Raw genomic sequence first — 15,186 nt, forward strand, 5'->3', positions numbered from 1 at the left:
GAACGGTGTGAATGTTTTTGGTTCATATATTGCTGTGAGGCTATTGTTATTACTAGTATTATTGTTGCTGTTGTTATTATTATTAAATCTGCTGGACACACTTCAGCAAGAAAGAAAGTGGGAGGGGGTGGGGGGGAGGGAGAGGTGTTAAAGAGTTGATGTACAGAAGGGCACTTGCAATATAATATCCCTTAACCAAAAACAAAAAGACAGTCTGAATGTCAAAATAGCAGGAAGCAGACTGCATGACAGTAATGTTTGAAGTCGGCAATAATAACTTTGAAAGCTAAAAAACAAAAGCTTGCAAGCCACCGCCGATGGGCCCCTATTTGCATGCTGAAAGAGTTTACTGTTGATATTTGCTGAATAAGTCTTTTTTCTTTGTGTAAATGGTAATTAGTCCATTAGCGACGTCTTCATCTGAAATGAATTTCTCTCTGTGAATCTGAGGTAATTCAAATAAATTGGTCAAGGCAGGTTAAACGAGGAATACTAGGATGCACAGGTTGGGAAAGCCTTTGTGAAGCAGAAAACAGGGCTTGAAAACACACATCAAAGAGGGAGCAGTCTCACCACAACAGGGTTACACTTCTGACGCTAAATCATTTAGGCCTACTTGTAATTCAGTGAGACTTAATATTACTAATGTCAATGTCACCCTTCACTTAATATCCCCACATTGAAAAGTCCCAGACAGAATATAATGGGAGTCAATGGGGACAGGCCCCTTTTTATATATGACATCCTCACACTCCGGTTAATATCGTGCACATTAAACTGATTTCCACCCCTCGTAATAATACTTTACAAATTCAAGGTATATAACATAAGGTTAGACTGCTTAAATGTAAGTAAGTGGCTTTACAGTATTTCAATATTCCAACTGAATGGTAGCACAATCTACCATAAAGAACACTGCTTTCAGGGTACTTATGTTTTTAATGATGTGTTGTACACATACTGTTAAGTAGACTACTGACTGAACATTTGAAATTAATGAACACTATTTAATCAATTCAGTATTGGTACCTGGTACTGTAGTTCCACAGCAAAACAGACATATTTCTAGTCATTATTTTAAGTGCTACAAAGTTCTTGTGTATTCCCCAGTTCAATTAAATTCTTACAAGTATGCAGACTTTCCCCAGATTCGTCTTCATTTACTGTGTTTTCAACAAGGACAAGAAAAAACAGTTTTTCCTACTTTTTTTTTCACCGCTTCCCTAATCTATCAACAGATAGTAAAATAGTAAAATGTTGTTTTGCATGCAAGTCTATACAAAAATATATGTAGGAAGGCCTCCAAGCAGTCAGAATAGTTGTGGCCATTACCCAACGTTTCCCATGAAGGTCAGTGTAGAGTCATGCTTGTTACTCTGTTTTGTAAACCGCACATCTTGGTCTGATCCCTTCATAACGTAGAAGAGATTCTATCAGATCTCTGAAGCGAAGCAGGGCTGGGCCTGGCCAGTAGTTGGATAGGAGAGCTCCTCCAGTGAAATCTGTAGTGCACTCTTGCCTGCATCCAAATATCACGCCCAGCACAGCATATGCTGTTGGCAGTTCCATCTTTCTAAAGAGATATTAAACTGAGGTCCTGTCTTTTCATAAAGAGCAGGCCTGTTAACCCCCTTGACCTGACCAAACAGCACAAAAACCAGCACATGCACAGAGAAGCACTCGCACTGTACCTGAAGGCTTGGAAATACTTGAAGAAAATCGGATTATAACCAAATGCAATCTGAAATGCCTATAGCGGACTAGGAATGTATGATAAAAGATCAGGGCAAAATCAAGGCAGTTGCTGTTCACTGTGTAGAGTGTGACAGACAGACAGACACACAGATGAAAGGACAGGCATAATCAGCATACAAGATACCCTTTTTTTTAATTAGGTACCTAATCACAATTAACTCTTTAGGGTCCAAGCTATTTTCGCCTTTTTTTTTTGTTAAATTTGTCCCTATAACTCTAACTATAAAGGTTACAGGTATGAAATGAATGTGCACACACTAGATTTCCATAAAAAAGTTAAATAGTCTGAAACTCGTCCTGTTTAGTAAGATAACAAAAACCACAGAAAAAGTGAGACGCTTTTTAGAAAAAAACATTATCGTTTATAAAATGTATTTTAGCATGGCCAGCTCAAATCTGAAACTCTATAATGAAACTTCAACATGTAGGAAACGCAGAAAAACAATATTGGAGAATAAATTAATTAATTATGGCCATATATACAAAAGGGACCAAAGGCAACCAAAATAAAACTGAACAATTGAAACATTTGCAAAAGAAAAACAAAAAGAAAAAATTCAAATGATTCGTGCCAGGGACCCTGATCGTGTGGTGCAAGATGGAGCCATTCACTGTGGCTAAAAGCCCTGCAAGGTGGCAACCATGGCAACCTAACCCTGACCGCTGGCTTGTGACCACAAACACAAAAAACAAATATATAGTTATAGAAAAATAGGTCCTTGTGCCTTCGATGTCGCTATTTCTCTTATTTTGTAAAGTTTTTTGTATGAAAATGTTTGTTTACTGCACCTTGATATGTCTGTGTTACAGTGCAGCAGTAACATTGCAAAACACTTCCGACATCTCTCCTGACATGGTCCAATGTCGGATATGCACAACAAGGACCTCTTTCAAACGGTGCCCTGCTAGCAGGGCTGTCTCTTACAGTGCCAGAGTAAAAAAGATTTAAAGGGCCAGGTAGCGGGCAGGATTTTTAACATTGGGCGGACCCTATTAATATTACATCTGGGAAACCTAAGCTGATGCGAGTTGAACACTATGCTAGTACATTCATTACACCCCTGTCATTCATTGTCCTGTGACTGTGAAGGGTTTTGTGAATACATGTCCTTTCCCAAAAGTCATCTACAAGTATCATTACACTTGCAGGAAAGAGCTTTCTTTTCTAAAATGAAGGCGTTATAACTTTTAATGGGACATGCCTGCTGATCTGTTAATTCCAGATTGGCCTTGTATAAATGCTTGTACTGTTTTTTGGATAAACACATTAAAGTGTGATACATCCCTTTTGTATTTGCAGGTTTCTTCTCTTAAGAACAGACTGAAGAAAGTGTCCACGACCACGGGGGATGGGGTGGCTCATGCGTTCCTCAAGGCCCAGGCAGCGCTGTTTGGCAGCTACAGAAATGCCCTGAAGATTGAACCAGTAAGTTAAACTTTCTTATATTGCACCAGTACAGCTCACATAACCATACACATTACAGCAAAAGACCACTCATACCACTGAGGGTTAGAATAATAATGAATTAGTACAGATACATGATACAGGATGTACTGGAATGATCAGAATAATATAAATCAACCAATCGCCCATCGTGCCAGGTTTGTACACATTCCAATTGGCCTGTTCCGTCTCCAGACGCTGATGTAGTTCTTTCTGCCTTTCCCTATACAATACGAGACTCGCGACTTCTATAAAGACCTTGTGTCGAACATGAATGGCTGAGCAGTCTTCTAAAAACATGCACCCCTAGTAAAACAGCGTCACAAAAGCACCATGCTGTGGTATGCTATAAAACAAGTCATAATAATCATGTACAGCTGTGGTTCGCTCCAGAATAATATCACTGATATCCAGTAGGGTTTGTAATTCCGCTGCTGATTGCTGTGTTCAGAGCTGAATGTGTTAATGCAGATGTCTGAACCCCATGCATGGCCACCAAAGAAATGAAACACATTGCCAGTTTTAGACTGGGTTTTATATATCCATTAAGATATTCTTTTTTTAACAATGCAATCAGTACATTCACATTTTATAGTCAGGGAACCATTTGTATAGCATGTTTACTATTGTATTTCCTGTAAGCTGAGGGGAGGGGTGCATAGCACTAAGTATGATCAGATTTATTGTTACCTTACTGAATTAAATGATTAAGAACACGAGCCAGGTAATACCAGGCAGTGAATACACTACACACGTCTCCATGGAACAATGCTGTTTCATTTGATTAAGCCTAAAAAAACACACATTCTGATAACAAAAATATACTTCAGAAGTGGTCAAACTTGAGAGGTCTTCTGTTGAAAGAGAATGCTATTAATTCTCTCTCATGGAGTGCAAGTCTTTTCAAATAACCCTGGTAGATTTTTTGGAATTGAAAAACAAAATGGAAATACTGTATGGTTCTGTAGTGCTAAACCTCCCATCCGTCAGCTGCAGCTGTTAGTGTAGACTGCAGACATCATTCGATATTCAAAGAAAGAAAAAACACTGAAAATAACAGCATCTTTTCTATTGCGTGTCATACGGATACAGCAAGCTGGATTATGTGTTGTTTGTTGACATAGTAAATGGTGTTAATCGTTTGAATGCACACATTATTAGCCTTATGGTTTTAGAGGGACAAGATGTATGCTATATCTATTGACTGTTAGTGTAGTAATATATCTTGGCATCTACTGCTATGGACAAAAGTTTTGAATCAGGCTACAGAATGAAATAATTTTGCTTCATAAAGTCGAATGAAACCAGCTGAATAATGTGACATTGACATATTGAATTGCATACCGCTTTGTAGTTTTCCATATACTTAACAAAAATTGATAAATGTGACATTTTGAAACCTACCTTGAAATACTGTACTACTATTATGGCTTCCTTTGGACTTTTGTAATATAATTTTGTAGTTTCTTTAATTACATGATGTTAAATAAAATCTCAGAATTATGTTCATATATATACACAGTGCCTTTCAAAAGTATTCAGACCCCTGACCAATTCTCTCATATTACTGAACTACAAATGGTACATTGAAATTTCGTTCTGTTTGATATTTTATTTTAAAACACTGAAACTCAAAATCAATTATTGTAAGGTGACATTGGTTTTATGTTGGGAAATATTTTTAAGAAAAATAAAAAACTGAAATATCTTGCTTGCATAAGTATTCAACCCCCACACATTAATATTTGGTAGAGCCACCTTTCGCTGCAATAACAGCTTTAAGTCTTTTGGGGTAAGTATGTACCAGCTTTGCACACAGTGTCAGAGTGGTTTTGGCCCATTCTTCTTGGCAGATTTGCTCCAGGTTGTTCAGGTTGGTTGGACAACGCTTGTGGACCGCAATTTTCAAATAGTGCCACAGATTCTCAATGGGATTGAGATCAGGAATTTGACTGGGCCACTGTATGACATTCACCTTTTTGTTCTTGAGCCACTCCAATGTTGCTTTGGCCTTGTGCTTGGGATCATTGTCCTGCTGAAAGGTGAATTTCCTCCCAAGCTTTAGTTTTTTAGCGGACTGAAGCAGGTTCTCTTGCAGTATTTCCCTGTATTTTGCTCCATCCATTCTTCCTTCAATTTTAACAAGATGCCCAGTCCCTGCTGATGAGAAGCATCCCCACAGCATGATGCTGCCACCACCATACTTCACTGTAGGGATGGTGTGTCTTGAGGCATGGGCAGTGTTAGGTTTGCGCCACCCATAGCGCTTTGAGTTTTGGCCAAAAAGCTCTATCTTGGTCTCATCTGACCACAAAACCTTTTCCCACATCGCAGCTGGGTCACTCTCATGCTTTCTGGCAAACTCCAGACGTGCTTTCAGATGGTACTTTTTGAGTAACGGCTTCTTTCTTGCCACCCTCCCATACAGGCCACTGTTATGCAGAGCTCTTGATATGGTTGACTGGTGCACCATTACTCCACTCCCAGCCACTGAACTCTGTAGCTCCTTCAAAGTGACTGTTGTTCTCTCTGTGGCTTCTCTCACAAGTCTCCTTCTTGTTTGAGTGCTGCTTTTTGAGGGATGGCCTTTTCTTGGCAGTGCCTGGGTGGTGTGATGCAGCTTCCACTTCCTGATTATTGATCCAACTGTGCTCACTGGGATATCCAAACACTTGGATATTATTTTGTACCCTTTCCCTAATCTATGCATTTGTATTATTTTATCTCTAACTTCTGTAGAGTGCTCTTTGGTCTTCATTTTCCTTCAGATTCACAGCCTGACCAATGATCCTTCAACAGTGGGGTTTTTATCCAGAAAATGTGACAGCAACTTTAATTGTTCACAGGTGGAGGCCAATGGTAAGGTAATTGTGTCCTCGTTAGGGCAATTTCTTTCATCGGTGTAAACTGGGAGCTTCCATAGCACAGGGGTTGAATACTTATGCAAGCAAGATATTTCAGTTTTTTATTTTTCTTAAAAATATTTCCCAACTTAAAACCAATGTCACCTTACAATAATTGATTTTGAGTTTCAGTGTTTTAAAATAAAATATCAAACAGAACGAAATTTCAATGTACCATTTGTAATTCAGTAATATGAGAGAATTGGTCAGGGGTCTGAATACTTTTGCAAGGCACAATATATATATATATATATATATATATATATACTCAACACGCACAAATAATGATCTGTAATTATGATAATGAGGGTCTCAATAAGCACATCACTCTAATTAGCAGCCATAATTAGCGAGTTAGGAGTGTAGAGAGCAGTAGTCGCTGTATGACATTTGTGGAGCACGGAAATACAAACCAAAAAAAAATGTCAGAGGAAGGGCAGCAAAGTCCTCATGATGCACGGAAAAGAAAAGTTTTTTGAAGAGGAGCTAAGAGTCCTTACAGCTGAGGTCACTCAAGATGAAATGGAGTTGTTTGGAAAAGCCTCAGCCAACATCACTATCCTTAGGAAAGGATATGTATTGGCCTGCCCTTTTTAGCATGACATCCAGAAATTTGCCTCGCAATCTGGAAAAGATGGATTGGGCTATCCCTCAACTGTGGTCTGAAAGGAATCAGAGGCTTTAGTAGTGCAGAATACAAAGCACTTTCACATGTGCAGGGATAGCGGTCCCTAGATTGACGCTGAGGTCTAGCTCATCCCTCAATTCAGCTATGAGGTCAAGGATGACCTGCTGAGTGAGACGATAACACTTTAGCACCGCATCCCAAACAAAGTGACCTCCTCCGAACGTGTTCCTGCCTCTCCTCAACAACTGCCAAGTGTCGCCACATCAGGAAGTGTACCACAGCAGCCATCCTGAAGCCAATGACAGGTCTCTGCAGGTGTGTGCTTTTATACAGCTCTTAGTTTCTCGCTTCTACAATGGTTTGCACCTTGTAAGAAGGGGTGTAACATTTTTGGAGGGTCAGCAATTGCCTAAGTGCAAGGCAAAATCCTTACCTTGCATTATAATTACGGCTTCTGATTTTCGGTTTTAACCGATAAAACCCTATAAAACACCCCAGATACAAAAAAAATGAAATCGGTGGATAGCCAATAAACACCGGAAAACACCGGAAAAACTGTGGAAATGGTTAATCAATTCACGTTGACTTTACCCTTTTCCCATTAAAAAATAAAACCTGCTGAAAAATAATAATAAATACATTTCCCGTGCTGCTGGGCAATGTCCCATCTTCCTGAATTGTATCTTTCATTGATTCGTTCTGAATACTTTAAACCCGCCCCAACTACTGAGTCACAGCACAGTCCTACATTTCTATTGGAGACTCCGCTTGCGAGATTTAAAATGAGATTACAATCAGGATAGAGGCTTGTTAGCAGAATTTAAAGCTGTATTACAGTTAAGATACGGAGGATTTAAAATAGAATTGTGGAGAAATGTAAAGAAATTCCTACACACAAAAACCCCAGAAGAATGTGTTCGTGACCGTAGGGATTTCGTTGTGGAAGACAGCAAAGGAAAGAAGGTACAACTTAAGTGTGCAAGTACTTTCGAGTTAATATACATATTTTGACAGAAAAAAAAAACGCTCAAGCATTTTGGAAAGTAACCAAAAACACTGATTTCATACAATATATCAAAAAAGAAAGCCCTGAAAAAAACGATTTACATAAAACTCGAAAATAGCTAAAAATAAGCACTGAACAATTGATAAAAACTGAAAAACAGAAGCCCTAATTGTAATGTTTGTGTCTGCTTAGTATCCAGATCCTGCCCAATTCCATGCTCTTTTCTTCATTTGAATGCATTTCAATATAATTTTAATGGATTAATGATGGCAGGGTGCAGAACGGCATGTGAACACCATTCGTTACACATACGCTGCATCAGATTTTACAGCTGCTAAACACAATTTACGGCAGCATTATGGGGGTTTTGCACCCGCAAATCACTTTGCGGGTGCACCCCCTTAGTGTGTACATGACATATCATATCGTAATAGAGGCTTGTACAGCAAACTTAATGAATAATAAGTGTATTTATAGTTGATATGCAGACATACTCTCCCTAACTCATTACATTTTTGTCTTTAACAAAAGAGTCCATCATTAAATGATAATTTGATGTTATTGTGCATCATACATGTTGCCCACCAGGACCGTCACATGTATCGTGATTCACCTGCATATCACAATACCACTGTATGGTGACTCTGGTGTTGTGACACCGCTACTTGGGGATGGGTCTTTTGTTGCCCAGTGTAGCTCATTGGTGACTGCCTACTGGATATATGTGTAATGCAGCTGATCAGATAAAAGATGAAAAGATCATATTAAGAGCAAAGCCTTTGAAAACGTGCACACTTGCTGCACAACTAATAGGTGTCATGATGTTTCAATGAAGAACAAATCTGTTTCTTTAAAAGTTGAGGGATTGCAAAGGTATGTTGGGTACTCCTCACAGTTATGTACTGAAAGAGTTCAAGCCCCTACATAAAGCATACACGTCTAGCTCTATAATATTTGACTTTAATGGTTATCATTATTTTTATTATTATTATTTATTTCTTAGCAGACGCCCTTATCCAGGGCGACTTACAATTGTTACAAGATATCACATTATACATTATTTCACATTATACAGATATCACATTATTTTTACATACAATTACCCATTTATACAGGTGGGTTTTTACTGGAGCAATCTAGGTAAAGTACCTTGCTCAAGGGTACAACAGCAGTGTCCCCCACTGGGGATTGGACCCACAACCCTCCGGTCAAGAGTCCAGAGCCCTAACCACTACGCCACACTGCTGCACACAACGTCATTTCAAAAGTTATTGTATAGTATATTGTAAGACATGAGAGATATAGTCATGGATTTAATACTGTCCTTAAGCAACAAGGCGCATAGGCTGGATGGTTGGGATTGAATTGTAATTATGGCTATGCTATACTTATGGCACCTGTCAAAGTACCAAATAACAAAAATGAAAGAGAAAGTAGCTTTAAATGTAATTTGTTTCCTTTTACTTTTCCTTTACTATTTTTTGATGTCTGAGTGGTTCAGAGTTCTGCTGTCCAATATTGCATTATCATGATTCTCTGTATCTGTTTTTACTAAAGATAGACTAGATAAACAGTCCTATTTATTAATAGCAGGAAGCATTTTTTTTCTTTTTCATCTCAGATTTGCATGTTGCTGATCTTTAACTTTACTAAATATGTCTCATTCTCTTACTGATCTACTTTCACTTCAAAAACTATTTTGGAACTTTTTGCATGTTTTGTCCCTTTTGAAAATCACTGTGTAAGTATCTTGGAGTCCCTGAATAGATTACACAAACAGTTTTACTGAACATACAAGTGTACCCTATTCTTTTTCTAAGAAAGCTGAACCACATTTAATGATGGTACACATGTATTGTAAGGTACTAAATATTGGGGAATTTGTTGGTATTACCTTCAGAAATGTGGTTGCAATGGTGGCTGCCAAGACTGCTACCACGGTGAATATCCTGCATTTATTAAAGAGCAATTTATTTTTTAGCAAACAGTATGGTGCATGCAGTCATTTCTGAGTGGTTGAGTTCTGTTGCTACAAGAGATTTCTGCCTTCACCTGTGTCACGGCTATCTTTGTGGTGACATCAGACCAGGAAGAGATTGACAACAATACTGTGGTGCGCGTATTTATTATTAAAACAAAATATTTAAACAAAACAAAACAAAACGGTGGCCAAAATAAACCAACACAAAGCCGGAACAGAACAAGTAATGTGCTGGTGTAAAGCCAGCACGAGTAGCAGTTGTTATTCTTGTGTCTTTCTCTTCCGTTCTCTAGTTCCACCTCTGAACAATCCACCACCCCGAGTGAGAGATCCGTGCCTCTTTTCTGCAGCTGTGCCTGGGCTCGATTGGGTGTTAAATCATTTAGTCAGGCCCAGGCACAGTCTGCACGTGAAATACTTTGGCAAACACTCGTGCACAAATACATACATGCATTTTAAATAATAACACAAACACAAAATAAACAAAATACGCACAGGGGCGGGGTGTACCCGCCAAAATCTGGTTTTGAGCTGCTTTGAGTATCCCAAGTGTCTTCCTCACTCCATATAGAATGTATTATAGATACATATGCACAGAGAGAGGAGGTACAATTGACAGCGTTGAAAGGTTATATGTTCATGATTTGAATGGAGTGAGGAAGGGCAGTTAGGATTCTCCAGAGAAGCTCAAAACCAGCTAAAGACATATTTACTGTCGAGGAAAATGGTAACAGAACCCAGGACCACTCTGAATGATTGCAAACACAATACAATTAACAGTTAAGCTACGTACTATTTAATCTGTCCAAATACTTGCTGGTTAGTACTGTGCTTTATACAACACTGAAGGCTTAAATTAAAATATGACCTTAAAGGATATGTAAAGATAGAGACTTTTCTAGAAAAGTTTGTTTCTTATAGCCAGTGAAATACAAATACAGCCTCAAGGTCAATCGTAATAAAACAATATGGTTCTTTTTTTAGCCTCAGGTAAAGAATAAATAATATATTGGAATGTTTGTGTTGTACTTGTTCAGTTGAACACCCGTATAGTATGATGCAATACTTATGTTCTGTTCTGAACATATTGATCTTTTTAAATAGAAAATTAATAAAATGAGGTTACATTTCACAGGGTGATATGCAAAGGAAAGGAAGAATGTGCTTGACAGACACTCTGTGATGCAGCGTTTGGGTTGTTCAATAATGTTAACTTCTAAGTAGACTTGAAAACAATGCAAAACAACAAGGTTGCGCAAATTATGAATCACTGATAGGGGTAGCACTGAATAGTCGACTAGAAAAGTGATAGTCGCAATCCATTAACATATAAATTACATTAAAAAATATTTGTGGATCTCCTGAAGACAGCGTTCTTTGAAGAATGTATCCTCCAGTAGCGCTTGTGGATCTGTTGAAGACAGTGTTCTTTGAAGAATGCATCCTCCAGTAGTGCTTGTGGATCTCTTGAAGACAGCGTTCTTTGAAGAATGTATCCTCCAGTAGCGCTTGTGGATCTCTTGAAGACAGTGTTCTTTGAAGAATGCATCCTCCAGTAGTGCTTGTGGATCTCTTGAAGACAGTGTTCTTTGAAGAATGCATCCTCCAGTAGCGCTTGTGGATCTGTTGAAGACAGTGAAAATTGCAAACTTAATACCGATCCACAAAAAGGAAACAAAACCAAACCAGGTAACTACAGACCAATAAGCCTGACTTCTATTATATGTACACTCATGGAACCTATAATAAGATCCAAAATGGAAAATTACCCATATGCTAACAGTAGCCTGGGAGACAGTCAGCATGGTTTTAGGAAAGGGAGATCATGTCTAACTACCCTGCTTGATATTTGTGAGGATGCAACATCGACAGTGGATAATTGCAAAGCATATGACATGGTTTATTTAGATTTCCAGAAAGCTTTTGACAAAGTCCTGCATAAAAGATTGATTCTCAAACTGAACGCAGTAGGGATTCAAGGAAATGCATGCACATGGATTAGGGAGTGGTTAACATGTAGAAAACAGAAAGTACTGATTGAGGAGAAACCTCAAAATGGAGAGAGGTCACCAGTGGAGTACCACTGGGATCAGTATTAGGTCCTCTGCTATTCCTAATCTATATTAATGACTTAGATTCTGGTATAGTAAGCAAACTTGTTAAATTTGCAGACGACACAAAAATAGGAGGAGTGGCAAACACTGATGCAGCAGCAAAGGTCATCCAAAATGATCTAGACAGCATTCAGAACTGAGCAGACACATGGCAAATTACATTTAATAGAGAAAAGTGTAAAGTACTGCATGCAGGCAATAAAAAAGTGTAAAGTACTGCATGCAGGCAATAAAAATGTGCATTATAAATAACATATGGGAGATACTGAAATTGAAGGAATCTATGAAAAATACCTAGGAGTTTACAAACATTTAGAACATCATTTTTTTCTTTAGAAATGTATAATTAAACTCAAACTCCCAGAAGCAAATCATCTGTGTCAGCCTTTAACAGGAAGTGCAGCAAGGAGAAAAAGTGCAAAAGGCGTCCCCCAGTCAAAATCAAATACCGGTTTAACATAATGCGTGCATCTCACCTGTATACCTTCAGTAATAAGGCCACCCCTCTGTTGTGGGCCCTTTACAGGACCTACTAGTGCTGTTTCACTAGATTTCAAAGCAGCAATTTTAATATATACATATATACCTCATATTCCTTCAATATAATTCTTTTTAATGCAATTTAAATAATTAAAAATGAAATTAAGCATGCTCTTTGTTGGTCCATTTTTAATTAACATCAAAATATCCGTTTAAAATACAGACAGTCCCTCGGCACAACACCGGTTTCAGTCAGTGGTATGTTAAACAATGCAATAAGCAGGTACTTGTTTTATTTCATCCAGTCTTATTACCACGTCATGATTTGTAGGAATATTTTACGTTATTACATGTAATATTTTACGTTATTACATATGCAGTGGTAAATACTGATGTTTTTCCAGTCATCCTAAACTAGATTTACCATCATATGACTACAGCTTTAAAATCCTTGTAAGTGCATTATAGGAGTTGGTTAGAAAAAGGTTAAATTCATTTTTGCGATCTTAAATTTCCACAAGCAATATGATTGTAATGTCTGGAAGATTTCTACTTTTTTTCTGCTTTGATATGCAGGTATTTACAGCATTACAGGTGGGCAAAGTCAAGATTTTATTTCAACCAATTAAACCTCAGTTGAGGCCCTTAAGCAGTTAATTATATACCTATTAAACTTGGAAGATCAGTAACCAAGCACAATATTCGTTTAAATTGAAATGAGTTGTTTTGTAAGCATCAATTTTATATTTTTGATTTGCTGACACAAATTAATGATCTTAACAGGATATTAATTAACATCAATACATTTATATCATTATTCAATTACCATCTTGTCTGTGTGTGAGTGTCGCAAACATGAATTACACAGGCACATTATACTTTTATTTATAGTGCCACCTAGTGGCTGGTCTCTTAAAACTTGAGGCTTGAAAAAGGTTTCCTATAAGAGGAAATACTGCTATTACTACTACTACTACTACTACTACTACTACTACTACTACTACTACTATTATAAGGAATGAACTACACCAAAGTGCATAATAAGCCTGTAATCATATCGAGGGCCTCTGGTGGCAAGATAAATAACGAGACTGAAGGTGGAGTATCCATGTCAAAGGTTTTTCTTCTTCTTTGTATTATTCTTAGTAATAGTAGTGTTTGTATTTGTAATATATCTTGCTTTCTCATCAGTTTTAGCTTTCTTTAATTTACTTCAAATCTACATAAAGCACAGACAGGAAGAAAACACCTAATAAAATGCCTGCATATTCTTAGTTGTTTAAGAATTATAATCAATTGTGATTTAAATGTTCAGTAAATAGCTTTGCGAATCTGACCCATTGGTTGAAATAAATGTATTCTGCTCAGTGTGCTCCCCCAGTGTTGTTCTGTTCAGAGCCCACACTTCGTGCATGCATGACTCTGGCTCTGATGTGTTCTGCTCAGGGTGCTCCCCCAGTGTTGTTCTGTTCAGAGCCCACACTTTGTGCATGCATGACTCTGGCTCTGATGTGTTCTGCTCAGGGTGCTCCCCCAGTGTTGTTCTGTTCAGAGCCCACACTTTGTGCATGCATGACTCTGGCTCTGATGTGTTCTGCTCAGTGTGCTCACCCACTGTTGTTCTGTTCAGAGCCCACACTTCGTGCATGCATGACTCTGGCTCTGATGTGTTCTGCTCAGGGTGCTCCCCCAGTGTTGTTCTGTTCAGAGCCCACACTTTGTGCATGCATGACTCTGGCTCTGATGTGTTCTGCTCAGTGTGCTCCCCCAGTGTTGTTCTGTTCAGAGCCCACACTTCGTGCATGCATGACTCTGGCTCTGATGTGTTCTGCTCAGGGTGCTCCCCCAGTGTTGTTCTGTTCAGAGCCCACACTTTGTGCATGCATGACTCTGGCTCTTATGTGTTCTGCTCAGTGTGCTCCCCCAGTGTTGTTCTGTTCAGAGCCCACACTTTGTGCGTGCGTGACTGCAGGGGCTCTGAGCTCCCCGTGCCCCTGCAGTCTCAGCACAGATCCTGTGTGCTTCATGCTTCCTATTCTTCAGCTCTCCCCCTTTACCTGCGTGATTGAGGTCAGACAGAAGGAGTTTGTGATGCTGCAGTATGCAGAAAGTATTATTTTCTGGAGGACTCCTTTAGTTGTGCTCTTTCATCTCTGTTATGTAGATATCACAGACAGATAGATAGATGTTGGACCTTTTTAACATCATTTTTTGTTTATTAATCACTTATCTGAAATGGTATATACAATGTAAATAACAAAACAAATACAAATTATAATTGTATGTAATTGATGTTTTGGTCAATTTTTGGGCAATTTTAGCACAACCTATGTACTGTAGCAACTATTAATAAATTGGATTTTTACTTAGCTTCTTGCGCCATCTGGTGGCCAGATATTGTAATGGCTTAATTTGTTTTTTTTACGATTGTGTACAACTATTCATAGTTATTCTTTTTTAAGGTAAATCTGAATGTGTCAACAATAAAGTGGTATTTTTTATTTATTTATTTTTTTCATATTGTGCAAAAATAAATATGACTTGATTTACATGCCATCATATTCACAACCTCAAGTAAGAGCTAGAGTACGCTTTCAAAAAGCACTCCATTGACCTCCTCACCACATTTACCTCAGGGCAGCAGAATATCAAATGGATCAGTTTTAATGAAAGACCTTTAAAAACATCTTAATAATAGCAGCTTGTCTTCCAGTCATTATCTGGTCCTTTTTCATGGTCGAATTCCAACTGTAGGTAATTAAGATGGCATTAGCTTAGATGGTTAATTATTGCTGCTGATAACAATAAAAAACATTATCTTGATAAGCAAGAAGTGTTTAAAAAATCGCTAATAGTAAAATGTAAAATACATTTA

General features: G+C 38.1%; 1 protein-coding gene across 4 annotated transcripts in view; it reads left to right on the plus strand.

Annotated features, from left to right (window-relative positions):
- The window catches only part of LOC117422328 (DENN domain-containing protein 1A-like), a 366,743-nt gene that overhangs the window by 241,700 nt on the left and 109,857 nt on the right, over positions 1 to 15,186 (plus strand). For all 4 annotated transcript variants that reach the window (XM_058987167.1, XM_058987163.1, XM_058987165.1 and 1 more), the window contains one exon: positions 3,056 to 3,181. In XM_058987167.1, the coding sequence (XP_058843150.1) occupies positions 3,056 to 3,181 (126 nt within the window). The remainder of the gene's footprint in view (positions 1 to 3,055; positions 3,182 to 15,186) is intronic.

This window comes from Acipenser ruthenus, chromosome 15, assembly GCF_902713425.1.
Source record: "Acipenser ruthenus chromosome 15, fAciRut3.2 maternal haplotype, whole genome shotgun sequence".
Classification (NCBI taxonomy): Eukaryota; Metazoa; Chordata; class Actinopteri; order Acipenseriformes; family Acipenseridae; genus Acipenser; species Acipenser ruthenus.